Source organism: Triturus cristatus, chromosome 8 (genome assembly GCF_964204655.1).
Source record: "Triturus cristatus chromosome 8, aTriCri1.1, whole genome shotgun sequence".
In the NCBI taxonomy this organism is placed as follows: domain Eukaryota; kingdom Metazoa; phylum Chordata; class Amphibia; order Caudata; family Salamandridae; genus Triturus; species Triturus cristatus.
In genome coordinates, this window is record NC_140591.1 from 1,664,593,100 (window position 1) to 1,664,616,421 (window position 23,322).

Sequence of the window (23,322 nt, forward strand, 5' to 3'; positions counted from 1 at the left end):
TTAGGTTTGTTTTAAACTTTAAAAAGTTTCAAAATGTGTGTGGTTTGATATATAGTAATACATGAATATTTGTGTATTGTAATTTGTTTTATTGTAGTTATATATTGTTTGAGTTAGTTTTTGAATAGTAATATGTGTATATTGGAAGATGGATCAGTGATTGTGATAGTTTTTTTTGTGTGTAAATATGTAAATTTCTAGTATACCGCATAATTTTAGCTGTTGCTTTAAATTTGGAGCTGGAGTCTGTTGAGTTTTAAGGTGTGCATGGACTACTGTCTGAACTATGTTTCTACTTTTATATGTATTTTGATATGTTTTATACATTTGAAGGTGCATGATGTATAATAAAGAGGTGTTATTATTAATTAGGCTTCTTTTTGTAAGTCTCTAGAGAAGTAGAGTGGAAAAATGCTGCATAATTGTTCATGTTTGTCTGAAATTTGAAGTTTGTTCTGTGAATTTGTAATGTTTTTATAGTGGTATGGTAGAGACACATTCATGTATGCTTCTAGGAATATGATGACAGTTTTACTAAAGATATGTGAAGGGTTCCTACTTTGTATCTGGGTTGGTGTTTCATTATAATTAGTAATAGAATTGCTAAGCGGAAGCTTGAAACTGAGCTTTTAGATGTTTGTAGAGATGTTATTTGTTAGAGTTATATGTATCATGTGAGGAAAGTTATATTTCATCTATAGCGCATCATTTTCAGTGTCTGTTTGAAAATTGAAGTGTACTCTGTTAAGTTTTGAGCTCTGCATGGTGTTGTGACTGAAATATGTGTCTACTTGGTCATACACTTATATAATCACCCAGGCACTACCTTTAAATTCCTGCAATCACTCACACAATACCTTAGTACTTCTGTAATCACCCGAGCAGTACCTATGGAGTTATAAAATCACGCACTCACTGTCTATCTGTTGTAGAAATCCCCCAGATATTACTCCTACAGTCATGCTATCATGCAGGCTGTACCTATGCACTTATGTAATAACACCCACACACTACCCTTGCAGTCATAGAATCATCCAGGGTCTACTGTTGCATTTATCTATTCACGTGGACAGTACTCAATGAATCCTCTATAGTTTGAGGTGATATTTATACCCAGGCACCATGTTTGCACTCTTTGAATCATGCAGGGACTACTCTTGCACTTATGTAATCACTCAGTCAGTAGTCATGCAGTTATGAAATCACCCATGCACTACCTTTGCACTCCTTTATTCACTCAGGCACTACCTCAGTAGTCCTGCAATCAGCCAAGAATGACCCATGCACTTATAAAATCACCCAGTCACTTTCTATGAAGTCATGTCAATCCCCAGATATTACCCCAGTAGTCATGCAATCAGCCAGGTGTTACCTATGTACTCCTTTAATCACCCAGACATTACTGTTGTACTCATGGAATCACCAATGCATTAGCTATACAGTGGTTTAATTATTACCCAGGGAGTCTTTGAATCACGCAGAGACTACTCTTGTACTTATGTAGTCACTCAGACAGTATTCATGCACTTATAAATTCACCCTGGCACTATCTTTGCAGTCCTGTATTCACTCAGATAGTACCTTAGTCGTTCTATAATCACCCAGGCAGTACTAATGGACTTATAATATCACCCACTCACTTTTAATGTATTCCAGTAAACGTCCAGATATTACTGCTGCAGTCATGCAATGACATAGGCATTATATATGTACTACTCCTACAGTCATGCACTCATGTAATAACCTATACACAACCCTTGCAGTCAGAGAATCATCCAGGCCCTACTGTTAAATTCATCTATTCAGCTAGGCACTCCTCAATAACTCGTCCGTGCCTTCAGGAGCTATTCAAACACTTATCCATGCACTGAACCGCTATGTCTGCTATCATGCAATTAGCCAGTCACTATCTATCCTCTCCTCCAATTACCCAGCGACTACCCTTGCACTTATACAATCATCCAAGCACAGGTCATGGAGATATGCAATCACTCAGGCAGATCTATTACATGTCTCAGCTGTGTGTGTAACAGCTAAAGGCTGTATGTTCCCCGCTTCATACCGATAGCCTCAGAAGCAGTGGGGCACATGTTACATAGTCTTCCATATACCCCAGGCCCAGCCCATCATGTGCAAATGAACTGGGGTAGTTGGAACCTCTCCAAGATATTTCTACAAAATCGGTTCTCTTCCTGTTGTACTCTCATGCACTTATGATTCCTCAGAATGGTAACAACACATGTGAGAACTGGCAGGTATTACATTCTGTAGATTTGAAGCAGCCGAGCAATTGGGTTGCTACCTATCATTGATGAGAACCTAAAAAGAGCCCTGCAGGCTTGGTTAAATTGCTGACTTCTATTGGCCAAAGAGGGCTTCCAATTATTTTGTTTGCCAAAGGCATTCCCCAGGTAATGATCTTTCCTTTGATGGCTATTGGCCTCATTTTGGTGGGCTGCCTCCCACAAAACAATGTAATGGGTTTTGGCTCTATTAGTGTCACGATCAATCTCATCCATAATTTTAACAAACAGGTCCACCAAACCCCTTAGACTGTTTGAGGTACGAGAAAGCAGTACAGCGTCATCTGTGTAAAGCAACAATGGGACAAAAATGCGTTGGTTTTAGGCATACCCTTCCCATTTATCACCAGGAACTTATTTAGACCATTTATATCTTTTTAAGTGTAATAAAGTAATCGAGTGCTAGTCTGTGGGAGAGATAACGTCACAACAGTGAAAAAATTACTTCTGGAAATGTTCGGTTTCAGCACACATATCCTACTTTTTGAGTATCATGCACCCTACCCTATGAGCCGTTAGTGTCTAACTTATGGGTGACTTACAAATATTAAATATTATAAGGTTTACGCCTGGCAAAAAGTTAATTTTTTGCCAGGTTGAAATGGCAGTTTAAAACTGCACTACAGGCTTCAGTGGAATGCCTGAAACCAGTTTTACAGTGCTACCTTAGTGGGTGTCACGATGGGTAATGCACCTCTTGAATTTAATTTAAGGGCCCTTGGTACAGGTAAACCATTTACTAGTGACCTATAAGTAAATTAAACGTACCAATGATGGGTATGCCAATTTTACCAAGTTTAAGGGAGTTCACAAGCACTTTACCACTGAATAGCAGGGGTGAAGTGCACTGAGTCCTAAAAGCCAACAAAAATGGGTTCAGCAAAGGAAGTCAAAATCTGGGGTGACCCTTCCGAAAGGACACAGTCCACCCTCATCAAATAGCGTTTGAGACAAAATTGCTACTAATGATTTGTGTTGAGGTCTTTGTGTCCAGCCTGCTCCTCCGTCTGGTTTTTACACCCAGTGTGCTGACTTCTCCTGGCATTTCCCCTAGCTTTATATTTTTCTCTTACATTAACTCATATATGTTTTTGATTCTCACATCCAGTCAGACATTAGGATAGCTACTCAGGTCCTGAATACTTGATCCTAGTGATAGCATAGAATCTTTTGCGAAAATCTTTGTTGCATTGTATTTTTTAGTAAAATGTTTAATTCCTTCCTTTCACACTATCTAGTTCAATGCCAATGGTAGACTAGCGATTATCATAGTGTGCAAAGGGGGTGGGGATGAATATCTTGAATAACATAGGTTCTCTTTTACATCATCTTACACATTGCAGATTCTCCATTATCTGAAAAAGCAGCATTTTGTGATGCCCAATGGGGAGGAAGTGTTCTTTGATACCAATGGAGATGGCCCTGCCAGCTATCTAATCCTGAACATCCAGATATCGCAAGATGAGCAATTCCAACTCATTAAGGTGGGGAAGCTTGACCCCAGAGCTTCAGAAGGCAACAGTGAAAACATCAATATGAGCAGCATCCGGTGGAATGGTGGATCTTTGATGGTGAGAGTGGAAATATCTGTATTATAGAACAATGGACCCTCATAATGGATTTCAGCAGTGATAGCTGATAAATCTGATTGGTGGTGACGTGAGCAAGAGACAAATCAGTGGGTGTGGCTCTTAGGCTACGTTATGGAGTGAAAACAATTCTATGTAAATAAAGAAGCAACATGTATAATTTGGAATTCGCAAACATTCGGTAAATGTGAAGGAAATTTAAATTAGAGACTAAAGTTGATATCCTCTGAATGATTAGTGTGAGCCTAGCAACTGCGTCAAACAGAATACAATATAGATGACAGGCATACACAATTGAATTTGGAAAATCTTCAACCTTGCGCTTGAAAGTAACATTTTTATTTCTTTACATTTGTTTGTAAATCAAACAACATATTTTTTGATGAATGCTTGTGCCTGTATTTTTGTGTATTGTTTTGTGGTTCAAATCATCAAAATTCTAGTAACGATTGTACAGGTGCCACAATTGTAAAAGGTAAATATCCACTGCAAAAGAGCATAAGAGCACCTATGGTTCACCGGGTGTGTAATGCCTCGTGAGAACCTAGCTCCATTCACAATTGTTAGAAGAAGGCAATAGTGAAGCTCTCTCTCCACCTCTCTCTGTCTTACTCTCTGTCTTACTTTAGTGCTCCCATTACTCTTCAAACATTCTCCATTTCTATTTACTAGAATGTCCTCTGCCCAATGTTGTATACGTTTCCCTCATCTTTCTTTTCTCCTGCAGGTTCCGCGCTCCGTCTGCAGTGACCCCTGCCCCCCTGGGCACAGGAAGGCTGCCAGAGAAGGGGAGCCCTTATACTGCTTTGACTGTATCCCCTGCTCCCAGGGAGAGATCAGCACTGGCAATGGTAGGTGTGCAACTAATGTGGTCTAAATTGACTTTTGTTTTTTAGAGACACATCATCATGGTATTACCAATGTCAAACCCTTTTCCAGAGTGGTAATCCGTGGCATTATGCAGAACAGTGGGAAGTACAAAGAAGATTCTCATAAGAGTGATATCCTTTATTGTCTGACTTCTGATCCCTTTCAGTGTTAGACCTTGCAGTTTTTTCAGGGTTATTCACAAAGGTATCTTACACTTGTGAGAAAAGTACATGTATACGCTTACTCGTACACATTTGTGTAACTTTACAACTTTTTAACTGTTCATCATTTATGAGTGTAACATTTCTCAAAACTGTGGACTTAATGGCTCCCCATCCCCCAAAACAGGGGGTGGAGTCAAATGTGCAAGCTGTAGTTACTACTGGCAAAAAGGTGCAGTAGCAAGTCCAGCACAAAAGATGGCCAACCACTTATATTGAAACACCCTCCCATGGTCAATAAAGGGACAACAAATAGAGCTCTATGTGACAGAGCACTCCATAGGAAATAATTTTAGATTACATTATTGACTTTGACTTTAAAAAATAAATATACCTTACATTAAAAATAACTACATTACCTTAAATTAATTATATACATACTATTTTTACATGTTTAATATGCAATACATAATTATACACATTTTCCTTAAGGGGTCATTTAAAAATATATATATTAAAATGAACAACATTTTGAGTTCAAAATTCAGTTGCAAGTGCTTTCTTCTACATTTCAAATAAATATATAACATTAATTTGCAATAAATATATTTTATTTTCAGATTGTTTTAACATTAAATTGAATGTATTTTATTTTTAACTAGTTCAAATAATGCAATTCCAATGAATTATTATCCAATGGGTTTTATTTTAAGTACCTACCTCAGTTATTCTCCATGGCAGGATGTAGCAGTAACAGTGGCTGTTCATGTGTGGTGCGAGATTTACTCAGGCTCGAAGTTTGGGTATATTCAAGACTATTTGAGTCCTTTTTTGGTTGCAATAACTTTAGAAGTTCAATTTCTAAAGAGGAATGGGTTTACATTTTGCCTGTGGGTGCACATCCTACCCTAAATCCCTCCCTAACTTTCCATAAACCCCTGCTTACTCCTGCCAAATACCCTACAATTTTGGAGCTGATTTAGATATTAAGCAGAAGGAAATACAACAGCTTGTTGGAAGCTTTTCGCCTGACATCAATGATTTCTCTCCCACCGCCGTATTATGATGCCAGCGATCGGAGGGAAACCAGCGGCAGGATTCTGCTGTGCTTCCGACTGGCTCTTTGAGTTCGTCAGAGAATTGGAAGGACCCATTTTTTTATTTATAAAGTTTTATATTGCGTGGACTTGACCCTATTAGGGTATCAGAGTGCTGAACAATTGGTTAGGCAAGACGAAAATATGACAACCAAGCAACAAATGCTGTCAATAACCATTGCAAATCGGGTGGATGTTCATGAGTAAACCACCCAGCTGACGAATGGTAGGTGTGAGTCCAGGTTTGGACATTGTGTCATTTACATTCGTTATGCTGAGTCAAAGAGTTCTAGTGTGGATATTTGTTCATCAGAAATGAATTTTTGAATGAGGTGATTGATGGATTCAGTCTGATATCAGGGGAAAGGGAGTTCCAGATTCTGGGGGCCAATCCGGAGAAGGTTCGGTTGGCAGCTTGTCTGCGGGTCTTTTCCACCTACCGCACAAGCTGCCATTGCAAAATGGATGATTCCGATCACCCATAGGGTGCTCTCTTCCAAATTGTGGGATTAGAAACACCAACCTTTGATTGGGCAAATCCAATCTGCAACGGTGTCGGGCAGACGCAAGTCCGCCTTACATCATAATGAGCTCCTTAGTAGTAAGCGTACCGTTTTTTCCAGCCAATCACCCTGGTCATTTCCACAATTCCTACTAAGGGGCCGATTCCGATCTGGGTCGGAAGGGCACCGAACGCGATCTGGCCGGAAAAACTACAAGCCGTACACATGTTTTCCGGCTGACTCGTACAGCTGTACGAGCGTGCAAGTATGATGCGAGCTACATGAGATTCACCGATCGAGTCGTTTCCAGGTCTGAACCGCTCCGTACGTCTCGGGCGGAAGCTAACCGTGGTGTGCAATGGATGCAATTTACAACCAAGCCAGTACGATGCACGCGTCGGACATGCTGTGCGAGCCGAAGCCGCAAAAGCTCCCGGAGTCGGACTTCGGGGGTCCGCGTCGGACCCCCTGACACCCGCAGCCCTATGACTCGGACACAACACAGGCATGTACGGTGCAGATGGCATCGATGCGTACCCACTGTAGGGGGCGCACTTGTCAAAACGAACCCATTCAGTCAATGGGAGCGCATGTACGCGTCGTACAACTGGCTCCCATTGACTTCTATGGGAGTCCGAACGAACCGAGTCCAACAGCATACGTGCGCATAGTGCTTGCTCGGTGGGACTGTAGGGGTCTGGCTCGGTCGGAAAACACTCCGGAGTGCTCTGCGACCCGGATCAGAATCAGTCCATAAGGGTCGGATTACGATGCTGAAGGAAATGGCTCCAACCTTAGGTATCGTAATCGTCTGTTCGGATTAATTGCTGACCGACACATTTGGATGGAGTCGGTTGGAAAGCAAACCAAACCAGATTTACGAATGGCTTCCGATGGTCTCAGAGAGCACCATTCGGAAAGCCTCCAGTAATCCCAAGGGTGTCTCTTTCTGCCCAAGAATTGCAATGTCAGATACTGACAGCCTTTCTGTGCTGGCCTTTCCAACACAGAAAGGCTGTCGGAATTCGACTTTGGTTCCCCTTAGCAGGACCCTCATGGGAGCACGGCCTCCGGTTGGAGGCTGAGGGGGCATCTATGATGCCCCTGTTGATCCCTGCACCTGGTGGCAGCCACCTTTAGGTGAACTGCACCTCTTCTCTGTACAATGAAAGCATGCATTCCGGCCAGAATGCATGCTCCTATTGTAAAGAATAGCTGGGTTGGGACCGCCAACAGGAGGTCGGCCGGTCCCAGTACCGAATCCATATCTGACTGACTCAGTTCCATCTGACTTCAAAATCGGGTCCTAAGTAGGGAAACTTACATTTGTGACGTTATACCAATAGGAAATATAGGAGAGGTGGCCGTTGAGATTTAGACTTTTGAGGTAAGTAGTACTACTGTGGTACTGTTTTACATACTACAAAATGCAGGTTGATGTATCACGATCTAGTTTCTATGTGTGAGTGTGTTCTGAGAGAAAATTGGATTCATGTAGAGTGGATGAACATCTTGCCACCACTGGCCCTGTTGGAAGTCATTAGGACTATTGTTTATCCTGAAAACTAAACTCAGAATAACTAGATGAATCATGACGTGTGCCCTGCTGTGTGGTAAGGGAATGAATGCATTTGGATAAGACCTAAGGAAGTGCAAGCATCAGGAAGTGCACCCGATGCTGCACGAAGGGCATCACAAATCAAATAAATGATTTTGCATGAATCTGGTCTAGCAAGAGAAATTCCTGGACCTGTGGATTCTGTTGACCATGTGTCAATAATAATATAATACTGGACAGAAATTCTGAGATGGACTCAAAGGAATCAAAGGATGGACTTACATGTCTACAATGCACCACATGTAGATATAAAAGTTGTTCTCTTGTGTAACAAATTAGATGAGTGTCGGAAAATGTTTTAAACATAGCTGGCATATGGACTTGACTTGGTGCTAAGCTGATGACACAGTTCTCACAAAAATGTGACACATGCCTCAAGGTCACTATCTTCATATAGTACTGGTCAGAAGGAGCACTATTATGCCAATGTTTTATGAATTTTTAAGTTCATAAAATATGTTGTGCTGTGAGACTTTTATGGATGAACAAGAATATCTTTTCAAGAAATGTTATGTGGATTTTTCACATTACTTTTTATGAAATATAATGTGATGTGAAACATATGTGGCTAAGTTAGCCGAATAAAGTTGATTTGATCTGATTTGAAAAGTAATAGAAAGGAGGGAAAAGGAAACATACAATGTAACACAGTCCTGCATCCCTTCTTTGAGGCAGATGTCAATGACCAAAGCAAGATAACAAAAAATGGAGAAACAGCACCCTATAGAAAATAAACATAACTAACTGGTCAATCATGAATTAAAAAAGCAAAATAAACAAGAATTATGAGGGCCAAGATCTCAACAATATATGGGAAACTAAAAAAAGGTCAAAGAAAAGCTGAAAGCCCAGTTATCAGCTCCTGGTAGAGCACAGTTACATGTGTATCCTTGTGATTGTCATCATATTATAAGGTGTGTGACTCTCTTTGGGGTGGGCACTTTGCTGAAAATGTGCTCCAAAATTTGTGGTTGAGATCATTTGACACTTTTGCCCTGGGGTCCGACAAACAATAGCTCTGTAAACTGGGCCAAGTACACCTTTGACTCTCAGGATAGAGAGGGTAAGCAGTCAAAGGCATCTCAGGGAGGTTGTGGGGGACAAGGGAAAATACACTGATTAGGCACAGGCGCAGTTTACTAAGAAATGACCCTAGGTATAGGTGTTCACCACAGGTCAGTTCACTTTCACCTCTTTAAGGTTATGCAGCAAAAGTCTTAAGTTCAGATAGAAGAACCTGATCTGCTTCCTTAGTCTCTTATTCCACTCTCAGTTATAAACTGTGAGGTTAAATGTGTTCCGTAGTTGCAGTCTGAGTGGTGCAAGATGCATGTGTGAATTGGTCCTCTTCCTGCGTCAGCTGATCTCGAACTGTAGAGGCCGTGACCCCACTGAAAACTTAAGGGCGGGGAGAGATCCATACTGTGACTCACATGGTGGCACACGTCTTCGGCAGCAGTGATCTCTAAAAGCATGGGGCAGTTGGGAAACTGCAACGAAAGATGCGACCTCTGATTGAGCATGACCATGTTGGCTGATATGGCACTTGCAGCATCCCGGCCAATCACATCTTCCAGCTTGGCATTGAAGAAGTATTGCGATTCCAAAATCAGCAGCACCAATTCCACGGTCCCATGGCAGGCTGCTATTCACATGTGATTCTTGACACTTTCGGAAGTTTTGGTGCAATTCATGGCAGGTCCACTCAGGGAGACTTGGGAGACCCCTCCATACACAGGCCATTCTTACCTTTGCTGTCTCATAATCACTTTCTTTCTCTGGTTGTTCCACATTAATTATTATTTTTGGGAGTTGCCGGGTTTTTAAGGTGTTGAGTGAATATATTTTTGCTATTTTAAATTTGTTAATTTATTAATATTTTGAAATTATTTTTATATTTTAAATGTGTTTGTTTGGGTTGGTGGTTTTTCTTCTAGCTACTGTGTGGCTAGTGCTTTAAAAATTAAAATAAATATATTTTGGTTCGCACTTGAGCCGCTGGCGGCTTGGATTCGGCAAGACCACTCTATTCGGGGGCTGCGGTGGACCCATGAGTGGGAGGATAAGATCTCCTTATACGCAGACGATGTCCTGCTCTACCTTGCTGCTCCCTCTGGGTCGGTGATCTGCTTATTAGACGTCATAGCTATATTTGGTAGGTATTCCGGTTATACAGTTAATTGGTCCAAGTCTGTCATCTATGTGCTTTCTGGCGCACCGCCAAGGATACCGCCGGGTTGCCCAATAGCAATCGCCACTGACGGCTTCCAATACCTCGGGATTTATGTATCCCTGGACCCGAGCCGACGCTTTGCCTGTAACCTAGACCCGCCCTTGCAATGCCTTAAAGCGGATGTAGTGCGTTGGAAATCCCTTCCTCTCTCTATGCTGGGGAGGGCGGTCCTCTTTAAGATGATGGCCCTTCCGCGTTTCCTATATGTACTTCATAACACGATGGATGCGGTCCCTGGATCCTACTTTAAAGAGATTGAGAGCCTCCAGAGAAAACTCCTATGGGATGGCAGACCCCGGATCGCATTCTCTAAGCTGACCCTGAATTGGTACGATGGGGGTATTAGTTTCCCCGATATCAGGAAATACTATTGGACGGCCCAGCTAGCAGCGATTAATCACGGGATATATTGCAGCCCGAGTGATCCCGGTTACGCCATAGACAGGTGGCTGCTTCCGGGGGGAGAGTATACTAGAGCGTTGTATGCCAGGCAGGGTAGGTTCCCGCTAACCGGCCCTACGGCGCATGCCGTCCAAGCATGGCATGCAGTAAATAAGCATTTGGGGTGGGACGGTAAACTGACGCTAGCAACGCCTTTATGGAATTCCGAAAAGCTAGGGAGCCTATGGAAATCCAAGGGCTTCGATAAGTGGGACCTTATAGGTATCACTCAGATTAGGGATGTGTGGGCTGGGGGCGCGGTATTGCCATTTTCCACCCTTAAGGAGCAGTATGCCATGGCCGATGCCGAGTATTTCCGTTATCTGCAGGTCCGGCATGCATTGCGGGCGCAGGTCTCTGGGGGGGGAATCGCTGCCGGAGGCCTCGCCGCTGGAGGCCAGAGTATTAGATGGGCATATTCCTGAGAAAACTATTTCTCTTATTTATAGGAAATTGATCAATAATATGGAGGATCCGCTGGTGCGCCTTAGGGGCAAGTGGAACAGTGAAGGTCTTGAACTTGACGATGAGGATTGGCAGGACGCGGTTTCCTCCCCTAGGGTGGTGGCGACTCAGGCCAGACTTAGGCTGGTACAGCTTAATATTCTACATATGACATATGTAACGGGTCCCGGGCTGGTCCGCATGGGGCAGGCGGATAGCGAGTTGTGTAGGAGGGGGTGTGGAGACGTTGGGACTTTCTTTCATATCCTTTGGGGTTGTCGGTGTATAGAAGCGTACTGGAGAGACGTGCACCGGGTTATGCAGGCCGTGCTGGGAGTAGACATCCACCCAGAGGCGCGCAGGTGCCTGCTCAATGTCTGGGAGCCCAATGACCTCAACACACACACTCAACAGTGGGCTACGCTAGCGTTCATGATAGCAAAGAGGAACATCGTGCAGTTGTGGGGTGCGGCGCAGTCACCCGGGCTGGGGAAGTGGAGAGAGGACCTGGATTGGTGCATGTGGAGGGAGAAGTCTGTGTTTGTTGCCAGGGGCTGCCCCGGAAAGTGGAATAAGGTGTGGGGAGCATGGAACCAATATAGAGGCGATGTTTGTCCCCCACCGAGCAGGCAGACGGTGGATGAGGCTCATGTATCTCCTTGACCGCTAGGGAAATCTGCTTGTAACATGTATTGAACTGTGTACTATGTGGCCGTTTGTACCTACCTTCGCCTGTCACTGAACATCTGCTGTAAGACTGTCGAGTTGGTTTAATAAAAAGAATTACAAAAAATATATATATATTTTGGTGATTGCATATTGGAATGAATGGGTGATTGGGTTTTATTGGGGTTTTGTGTAGGTAATGTTCAACATTTATTAATATTTAAAATTAGTTTCAATATTTAAAATGTTTTTAGGTATAAATATTGTTAAAACATTACACATATGTTTTTCAATTTTCCACTGTTATTTTATTTAGGTTTTTAGGTTGTATTTAGCTATTGGGTGGGTAGTGTTTTCAAATATATTTTTCTGTTTCTAAATGAATCATTGTATGCAAAATTATTACATTACTGTATTGGTGGCTCATTTAGGGCTTTTAACCAAATAAAGATTCATTTGAATTTAGTGCATCAAAATGTTTTTCATTGTTTGAGTATTTATTGTTACATGTATTTCTAGTCATTAAAAATGGTAATTTCTGACCTCATCTATTTTGTTTAATTTTTTATTTAACTGTTTTATTTTTTTATTTTTTATTGAGCAGAGCAAGAGAGCAACAAAACCAGTACACAGTAAATACAGTAAACAAACAAAGTCCATGAGCAGTAGATCAAAATAATTATAAAACAGCAAACTTTAGACAAAGGTATACATCTCCATAATTTCAGTTATGCAGATAGTGTAAAATGTGCAAAAATAAGCAAGGTACCCAGAAGCCTATAATAATTTCCTTTTTCAACCTGGCCCCCAAATACATAGGACATTAATTACCTATACATATAGTTTCAGTTGTGCAAATAGTGCAAAATGTGCAAAATACCCAGAGGCCTATAACAGTTATATTATTCGACCTGGCCTCCCAATACATAAAACATTAATTACCTATACACATATTCGATATACTTTATAAAAGTCTCTACAACGCTGCAATCTCAGCTTCACATGACCTCAGGCCTAACAGTAAAATGAAAGTGCTTAGTGCTTGCTACAGTCGCTAATTCAATAAAGTGCTAACAGATTTTTTAAGTGCTAAAAATACCTATGTTAAAGATGTATCTAATTAAAAACAATAATGAAAACCAAGTGCTAAAGTGCTATGTGACATACATAGATAAATCACTATCCCATAATTTCCAGCTTAGTAAACCTTTTTATTGCCCCAACTCCTTTGGTCTAGGCCTCGTCATACCTTTTTATCTTTTGCATTTTATTCACCCATTTTATTTAAATGTTAATGGAATTGTTTTCCAATACAATATTATATTTGATGAAAGAGCATTTGGTATTTTATTTATAAAATGTTGTTAAAGGTAAAATACTTAAAAAAAATATTTTGCCAAATGATGTTAAATATATTTTAATAATATTTAACAACATTTGTGTGATTACATTTATGTGAATTATTATTTTGGATTCTTTTGGGAGTTTTGAATATGGACTGTTTTAAATGTATTCATATTTGAAGTGTATATGTCAATATTTAAATTGATGCTTAAGTGTAAATAAAGAACAATATTTGATGAAACAGCATTTGGTACTTCTTTTGGAAATGTTGTTAAATGGGTAATCTTTTTTTAAACATAATTTGTAAAAGTATATTAAATAACTTTTTAATATTATTTAACAATGTCTGTGGGATTGCATTTTACTTTATTTATGTGAATGATTACATCTTGTATTTTGTTTTTCCTAATGGATTTATAGTTTATATATAGTTTAGATTTTCTTTTCTATTTTTTTTTAAAACCTTTATTTAACATTTGATTTTTTTATGTATTCTCTAGTGTTATTTGTTTTCATTTATATTAAATTACATGATGATTTAAAGCTATGTCATTTGTAAAATGTTATTTTTTAAGGATTTAAAATAGCTATATGAGATAATATTTATTAGTATTTCCTACATTATTTTAGTTTTGAGTGAGTGTAGCTAACATCACACACTGAAAGACTAACATTTTCCTCAATGTTGGTTACATAGGACTAGGAATAGTAATTGAGGTGGGGTTTAACATATTGTTTTAGCTTTAGCAAGGGGTTTGGGTTTAAAAATAGTAGTACTCTTAGCAGATGTCTGTGCTTAGAATAACTATTTTCTAATTGTTAGCTTTTTTTTATTTTGTTGGCTTCAAAGTTACAGCTGCTTCATTTTTACTTTGGCTTGTTTGAAAAATGTTTTTATGTTTTTTTATATTTAGTTTTATTTGTTTGGCAATCATATTAATGTGGATTGTTTATTTAGGGTTTAGTTTTCTAAACATGGAGACATTTGTACATACCTTTCTAGCAGGTTTCTTGATTTATTTGTAGAGGATAACAGATTTATGTCATAAAATTAGCTTTATTCGGTTTGCCAAGCACCATCAAAGCGTACAAATACAAGAACATGTGCATAGTTAAAAGTCTAAAATACAATACAATACAATTTGTACAATATAAAGATAAGTGGGCAAAACAGGCCATTAAAATGTTCTCACTTGTTTAAGAGATCTAATAAAAAGAAAAAGTCAGTTATAATACCAAAGGTACAGTTGCATTCTTCTAATATAACATCTGTGCAAATCTAGCAGAGAACTAATGTATCCTTACTTAGCTGACAGGGCTACAGCATTATAATCTAATTGAAGAGAGTCGCACAAACCCCAGCTATCAGAATTCAATTCTAAGAAGGGAGTAATATACCCTTCCTTTCACTAGAGTATAACCTTACAGCGTTTGTGCCAAATATTGGCTAAAAACAGACTTACAGAAAAAAAATATTGTTTCAGAGGTGTCAGTTTTAAAAATTCTGTATGCAATTTTATAAGAATTAGCCTTCAGATTTAAACAGGCAGGGCGTATCCATTTCCTGGGGGGGGGGGGGGGCATAATATTCTGAGCAGAAAAACAAAATGCGTTCTCTGTCTCAGAAACTTCCCCACAGGAAGGGCATTTGTCTGAATTCTGCTCCCTTGCCCACGTACTCCTGAAGGTTTTCACTAGCAGGCTACCCAAACGAAATCTCACAAACAGACTTTTGGCCAGTTGGGGGGGGAGAAATGATATCAATGAAAACTTCAAACTTTGGCTAGGCTTGAATTCAAGGAACTGATCAGTCAGACGACCTAAATAAGCCATTGCTAGCTGCTGGTCATTCAGGAAGGCCCAATACCTGGTTTTGAGAACAGCATCCTCAGAGGTTCCGATTCTCTCAGGACTATCCCAGAGTCTGCTTTGCCCCATTCTCCTACACCATGTTGAAATGTATTGTAACCAAGGGGTCTTGAGGCCGCCATTGATGTTCATCAAATCCCTCAATGCACCTCTATATTCAATTAGTTCTGGGGTAGACCAGATACGAACCCCAAACCATCAAATATCGTAAGTGTGCCATATCTGCAATATGTTTGCTACCAAAGTCCAAGAAAAGTAGAAGAAGGAGTGTACTGAAGGAACACAGATAAGTGATCTGATAAATGTATTTTACTCCACTGTTAATTTCTGAGTATCCGCATACCACCAGACTTTGGCACCAAAAAAAACAGCAACCAGGGCTCTGGCTCGATATACCTCTAAAACTGGGGATATGGCTCTGGACCGCGTTGGCTTATCCAGTCTGAGCATTGCTTTGGATCTTTGTGTCAGAAGTAAGGTGCTTTTTCTAAGCTGGGGTTCCCAACTAAGCGTGTCGGTCAGTTTGACACCCAGATCATCGAAGCAATAACGTCTTTCAAGAGGTTTGTCAGCCACTCTCACAGTGCTTTCCCTTATCATGTATTCACTTTTATTTCCAGGCCCCTAATAACACAGAAGTTCAGAAACGTGTTAATTAAATTTTGAAGGCCGGTACAGATTTTCGATATGAGTAAGGAATCATCAGAAAAAAAGTAATATAGGAATCTTGTTGCCATTCAATACAGGAGAGTCGTTGTTACAGTTCTGCAGTATCTTAACAACATCATTTATATATAATCTAAACAGAGTTGCAGCCAAAACAACCTTGGCATACCTCATGACGAATTGGAATCTGCTCTGTTATTTCCCCTTGGTTGCGCCATCGTACCTGGGTGTAATCATTTTTGTGCAGCCTTGCAATTAAATTAATCAGGTTGGCCTGGGCCCCCATTTCAATTAACACCTTCCACATAAGTCTTCGAGAAATTAAGTCAAAGGCTGCATGCAGATCTATGAAAGCCACATAGAGTTTTTGACTATAAATCAGAGCATACTTCAAACACAGTAATGCAAACCTAAAAACTTGGGGCATCATTACGATGCTGCAACGGCAAAAGGGACAGCCCGCCATAGGTGCGGCAGTCGCACCATGCCAATCAGGATGCGTCCGCCACCATGGCGGTCGCATCCCGCATTTTTTACATTGCAGCGGACGGTGCTGTAAGCAGCACCTGCCGCAATGTAAAAATGCATGTTGTGCATTTGCATGCGCAACATGACAGGCATCGCACGGTGCCTGCCACCTTGTGCTTGCAAATGTTAGGGGTACCATGGGTACCCCCCAAGTGCACCCCCCACCCCCCAACCGGGGACCTGCAACAGGCCCCCAATGCAAAAGCCCGCATGCCTTTCTATGGCGGCATCGCCACCATGGAAAGGCCCTCTCCATCAGGCATCCTGATATGGATGGCAGTGTCTTCCAGACACCGTCACCATATTAGGCCCGAGATCTGGAGGGATTGCCTGCCAGAGGTGTGGCGGACGGTCTTTTCGTCCGCCGCTGCGACCCCCGCCATTGTAATATGGCGGGGGTAATTGGAGGGCATGCGGGGATAGATGTCAGGTGGATCGACACCGCCGGTTGGGCAGTGGCGATCCACCCGACATCATAATGGACCCCTTGGTCTGGCGTGCTAGTTTTGGCACGGAATCCTGCTTGTAAGGGTGACAGGATTTGATTAGTGTCCATCCATTCTTGCAACTTGTCGAGTAGCAAATATTGTTTGCAGATTATCAATGAGGCTAATTGACCTATAGTTGAATAGAGAAGAGGCATTCCCTTTTAAAAAGAATTTTCTCTGCACCCCTCCATGTGTCTGTGGTCCTACCCCCAGTTGCAATTGCGTTGGATAGGAGATCGACATAAAATTCCCAAATCGAGGGTTCAGATTTGTACAAATCACCTGGGATGTAGTCGGGCACGGGGCCTTAGCTGCTTTTAGGGAACTAATGGGAGAGGATGTGTCAGCCAAACTGAATGCTAAATCAACATCATTAGGTGTATTTGTATTATCACTGAGACCACAATTCTGATTTTGAAGGTGTAGCAAAGATGGAATGGATTCTTCTGAATATAATGTTGTAAAATGATGCAAACACCAGCTGCTCACTTCCTGGTTATTCCTGTATGCTCACAGTATATTTTTGCTATAAACGGCACCATGGTGTAACAGCATAAGTTTGGAAATGTCATTTAAGAGTAAAGTGAAAGGACCAAAACTTAATGAAATTACCACTGCACAATGAGTATTTCTCTTCAGTAAATTTCCACTAGAGCCCGCATAAGACTTTAAACATTCACATCATAAGTTCATTTTCTGCACCATCTACAATGGTCTGACTTAAGAGAACAGTTAAATAGAGCTGATGGGTGAAACTAAATTTAGCACTACCAGTTTAGGGTCCAGCAAATTGCATTGAGTCTGGGGTGAACACGCAGAAAGGGCACATTTGTTATATATAAATCCATGGAAAAATGGTATTAAGAAGTTATTATTGTTTTTTAAATACATGGCTACATACAAATAACATTATCAGGCACTCGTTGTCATTACACTATATCAAAGTAGTTACAGTTGCTTACTTTAATCATTTGTTTATTTAGTCCGCAGGCCTCGTCTGCAAAGTTTGTACAATCATACGATGATATTAAATCAGCAAGATTCTAATATTGTACTCCAATGCACCATATCTTCTGTTGCTGCTAAGGACATGCTCTCACCTCATGTATTGGTACCTTCAGTATTTCAGATTCATATAGTCTATTCTTCTATTTTGCAAAATTAGGGGTATGGTGTTCCGCCAGTTTTGGGTGATAACAAAATTGGTCAAACATGGCCCAAGTCCAAGAATTTTTTTGATATCTAGTTAGAAATGTATCATCAAGGATAGTCAATGCAGCTATTTTTGAGGTGGAAGAGATACAGACACCTAGCACCCCACCGCATATGTTTTCAATACCCCCAAGAAACAGTTTAGGACACCACAACTCTACACTGCATGTATTAAGTTGCCCTTTTCCACATGGAACCTGAAATATGTAGGCAAGGAGCCCCTCTTCAGAAACCATAGTTTCAAACTTCCATAATCGTTTTTACAGGTCACGGTTAACCGGTGGAGTTAAGGAGCTCCGTGAGGCTTTGGGTGATTCGCATTACAGCTGAATGCGGATCCACTACGAGGACTCATATATGGAGCCCGTGTTGTGACCTGTAAAAGCAAGCTGGTACGCGAGGCCATGGCTCAAGAAGGTCCCCGAATGAAATTCTAAGAAGTGTCCCTGACTAGTGCCAAGCGACTGTAGTTGCCCTGAAGAAATCTCTAAAAATACCTTTGGCGATGAAACATGTTGGCACAGCACAATGGTATGCATGTTAAGCAACCTTTTTAAGTTTTGAATTGGGTGCACATCTAAGGCGGAATAAAGTTTGGCCTATAAAACGTGCACCTTTTTCACTTTTTATGGTGGCCATGGGTATAAAAAAAACGAGTGTGGAAAGGAGTGAGCGGGTATGAGGTAGATAGCAGCAGGAGAGAAGGACAGAGTGTCCAGCATCCGGAGACAGCCAGGCGTGGACGGGGGCAGACAGGCTTGCCTTTGGCAGGCCTATGGCGCACCGCTGCATGCGTCTGCACTGAGTGCTTTCTTTAAGAAGAGTAGGAAGTGGGAGGGGGAAGAAAGGCAGGCGCGAGTAAAGCGCTGACCGTGGAGTGAAAGTGATTTCCGGTGGAAGTGAGAGGAAGATTCTGCGGTGCGAGTCCCTCCGCTCAAGCGGCACAAGTCGTGGCAGAACAGGGACAGCACAAAAGAGTTGAGGGATGAAAGAGACAGTAAGGGCGACGCAAAAGGATTTAAAATATGCTATAAAACCATGTGGATAGATGCGCTATAAATTGCAGAGTGCCGCGTCTGACCTTCTTATTCCGGATGTAGGCATCGAACCACAGCTAAGAGCGTTTTAATCCATAATGTCCCTGATGAGAGGTCAATATATAAACAGATTCAGAAGGGCCCAAGTAAGTTTTCAGATTACAAACATTATACGATTGAAGTTCAAGGCCATTCAAATGCAAATTTTCTCAGTCCACTTGGCGAATATCATCCCAATATTGTGGGATAATTACTTCAGTTTTTCATAGGTGCCAACATATCTGCAACTTTGAGGGTGTTATCAAAGTCACTTTGAAAATATCTGTTTAAGGGTATATTTATATTATAATGTGTAAGTATAATTAACCCTTTCAACAATGCACATGTTTGTATATATCATATTTACAGTCCCTCGGTTTGTTCTGTCATGTGCTGGCTCTTATAACAAAATGCTTTTGTATTTTCTTGATCTTTTTAGATAATACTAAATGTGAAAAGTGTCCAGATGACCAATGGTCCAATGAGAAAAGTGATGAATGTATCAAAAAAGCGATTGAGTTCCTGTCGTATGAAGAGCCGCTGGGTCTAACTCTTGCCATCACTGCTGGCTTGCTGACCCTCCTCGCTGCTTCTGTCCTTTGTGTCTTCATCACATTCCAAGACACTCCCATCGTCAAAGCCAACAATCGCATGCTCAGTTACCTGCTCCTTGTTGCCCTTATGCTCTGCTTCCTCTGCTCCCTTATATTCATCGGCCATCCCAGGAAGCTCACGTGCATGCTGCGGCAAGTGGTTTTTGGTATCATATTCACTGTCAGTGTTTCATCTATTTTGGCCAAAACTGTCATTGTGGTCATAGCCTTCAAGGCGACCAATCCCAACAGCTCAGCAAGGAAATGGATTGGGTCAACAACTCCTTGCTGTACCGTCATCTTCTGCTCTCTGGTCCAAGTTTGCATTTGCTGCATTTGGTTGACTCAGTCTCCTCCTTTTCCAGAATTCAACATGAAGTCTGATTTCAGGAAAATAGTATTTGAATGCAATGAAGGAGATACCATCTTCTTCTACTGCATGCTGGGATACATGGGCCTCCTAGCCACAGTCAGCTTTATAGTGGCCTTTGTCTCAAGGAATCTCCCTGGAAGCTTCAACGAGGCCAGGCTGATCACCTTCAGTATGCTGGTGTTTGTCAGTGTGTGGATCTCCTTCATCCCGGCATACCTGAGCACCCGGGGGAAGTACATGGTGGCCGTGGAGGTGTTTGCCATCCTGTGCTCTGGTGCTGGACTGCTGGGGTGTATATTCTTTCCAAAGTGTTTTATCATTTTGGTAAAACCAGAGAGAAACACAAGGCAACATCTTGTTGGAAAAGTTAAATTTGGTCATAGAAAAAGAGAATAACATTTACAATGACAGCTGTGGTCACAATTGTTTTGCAAGAACCTTATGTATGTACTTTTTTAAAGCATCAGAACATGACCTTCATGCAAAGAAAGATTTTTAAGTGCTGGTAAATCCTAATTGTTTCTAACCAGTTGCATAATAGAACATTTTCTAAAAGGAGGTGAGGAAAGGATCGGCATACAACATCAAGGTGCCATTGGGTAAACATTGTGCTTAAGACAAAATGATAATAAAAAATAATCCATTAGATTTTGTGTAAGAGTACATCACAAAAGAGCATAGCAGTGTTCAGGCATATGTGTAGCTTGTGTTAATGCGTGTTGTCTGCGGTTGGCTGATTGATATCTGCTGGGTTTGAGTTGTATGCAACAATAGATAGTGACACCTTTCTCGGCAATCAAGTAAATCAAGTCCAGGAAGCTATTTGTAGGTGTTATGTGTTTTGTATGTGGAAACTAGTGTGTGCCTTTGGCCATATCTCTTTGTGCTGACAGCTGTCTGCGGTCACAGGTTGACTTCTGCTTGTCAAGTTTACAGCACTCTCAGAAGAGTCCTGGACTTGCAACTACCACCAACAATGGTGCACATTAAATTAGTAGGATGTGTATTATGAAGCTTTGTTTATAGGAAAAGGAGTCTATTGCTTGTGTCAATGTCTATTGGTGATGCTGGTTATGTCAATTAAAAGAGCAAGCAGCTGCTGCTTGTGGATTACATCACAGATGAAGTCAGCTCAAAAACAACTGGCTACTCTATATTATGCAATGGGTCAAAGCAATGCATTTATTTTGTAAAGTGTACAGCGATTAATAACACATAGACATTAGTCTTTTATTGATCAAGTTTAAAAACAAACCTCATGCTTCAATTAGCATTACTAGCCTTCTGAATGGAGCCTGTGCCTGTCAACCTCTTAGTGTGTAAATTGTAAGCTTCCAAGGCGATAAATGCCTCCCAATAATGCTTGACCTTTTAGATGCATTCAGCACCAATGACCATCCCACTCTCATCCACAGTCTCGGACACACATCTCTAAATCTTCTCCAACCTCTCCACTTAACACCAGTTTGTTCACATGGACACCCTCAGATCTCAGAAAATGCCTACCACCTGCATAGTTCCCCAAGCATCCTTCTTTGCTTCTGTAATCTTCAATATCTGTATGAATCCCCTTTGTACTTCATGATCTACTCCCCAAGACAGCATAACAATTTCTGAAAAAACATAGAGATCACACAACCCTACTTGAAAGTCACATCCACTACAGAGTCACTGCCTGAAACATCCCTTGCTCACCATCTAGACCCGATCATTCCTGATGCTCAGTGTCACCAAACCAGAAATCCTACTATTTTGCAACAACACAAAGCAGTAACTAGGTTAAACCTGGCCCAACAACATGAACCTGGAATGGATTTGAAGACAAACTTTGACCAACTGGACAAATCGGCTTAGCCTACAATTTGAGAAGTTATTGCAAGATGTCCATTTTGGGAATTAGAGTAAACACCATATAGCAGCCTTGGTAATAATTTGTGGCTAGTGTATGTTGATATATAGGGAGGAATCTCCATATGGAGGACAACACCACTCACTAGCAGTTTCAATTATGCTATGTTGCTGAAACTGTCACTGATAAGGATTACCACAAATTAAGGGGGTAGTGGGCTGCTTTGTGCTTTCTTTGCTGAAGCTTACTATCTGCTCCAGAATACGTCTAGCTTTAGGTTCAACTAGGTGCATAGTTTTTCATGTTCATTATTCATACTCACCCACCTGCCCAAAGTGACCAGCTTTCTCTGTTTTAACAATCACTCTGAATGTGTTATCATCAGTTGCCTCCACATGGCTTTTATTACAACCTAAATATAAAATTTGTGAGAAAGTGATTGAAATCTGCCTCCTTGCTGTAAAAAAAGCCTAGTTTGCTGGCACAAGTGATGTTTTACATTGTACCTCACTGGAGAGGGGCAGAATAAAAACATTTTAGTTTTGTTTTTTGTTTTTTTTACTTTAGAACATGTTTTATCCCTGGACAGACCAGAACCTCACCTGGAGTCCTCATGTAAAACTCTAAATCTCTATTCCATCCAAAGCTTTTGTGGAAGTCGAACATCTCCAGTGGGACGAAGCTGGAGGCTGTAGCTGCCAAGAGTTCCACTAGGGTGGTTACCCCTTTGGTGAAGGTTCACTGAATAAGATTTGGTGCTGTGGTGAAGAATTTAATGGGAGCTGCAGTGAATTCAGGCTGAATGTAATATACCTTGGGCAGATTGACAAGCAGGTTGGTCCCGGTCTCCTCTTGTTTCTCAGAGCAGTTTTTAGCCAAAACTTTGCTGAGTCCCAAGTTTTACATTTTGTCTCTCTGGGCACCTTTAATACCACCACGAAGGGTCCAGGGCTGGAGGGGTGTTTAGTACTGGTGGGGCACCAATTTTGGGGTTAGGACTCACTCAGGCTGGGTCCAGGTGAAGGTAAGAAAGGATTGGAGCCTTGTCTGTCTCTGAGACTCCGATCAGGAGGGCAGCCAACAAGCCCTCTAAGTCAATATGGTAGTCCTTCCAGGTGCACCACATTAGTCTTCTATGTACACAGATGGCCACAACAGCAGGCAGTCCTCTGAAAATTCTTCCACAGGTCCAGAAAATGAACTGAAGAGTAGGTCAGAGGGTCCTATTTTTATACCTGGTGCCTTCTTCGAAGCAGGAGAGGATTCTAGAGATTTCTCTTTAAAATGCATGAAGTTTCCTGCTTCCACTGCCCTGTCACCTGGGTGTCTGCATGAACAATGCAGGGGTGACAAGTCCATAGTGTGAAATCAGAGTATTGTCTATCCAGTTGCGAGTGGG

General features: G+C 41.2%; 1 protein-coding gene across 2 annotated transcripts in view; it reads left to right on the forward strand.

Annotated features, from left to right (window-relative positions):
* The window catches only part of LOC146808518 (vomeronasal type-2 receptor 26-like), a 251,490-nt gene extending 229,371 nt beyond the window's left edge, over nt 1-22,119 (forward strand). For both annotated transcript variants that reach the window (XM_085620640.1, XM_085620639.1), the window contains 3 exons: nt 3,647-3,874; nt 4,620-4,743; nt 19,548-22,119. In XM_085620640.1, the coding sequence (XP_085476766.1) occupies nt 3,647-3,874; nt 4,620-4,743; nt 19,548-20,470 (1,275 nt within the window). In that variant the 3' untranslated portion in view covers nt 20,471-22,119. The remainder of the gene's footprint in view (nt 1-3,646; nt 3,875-4,619; nt 4,744-19,547) is intronic.
* The last annotated feature ends 1,203 nt before the right edge of the window (nt 22,120-23,322 follow it).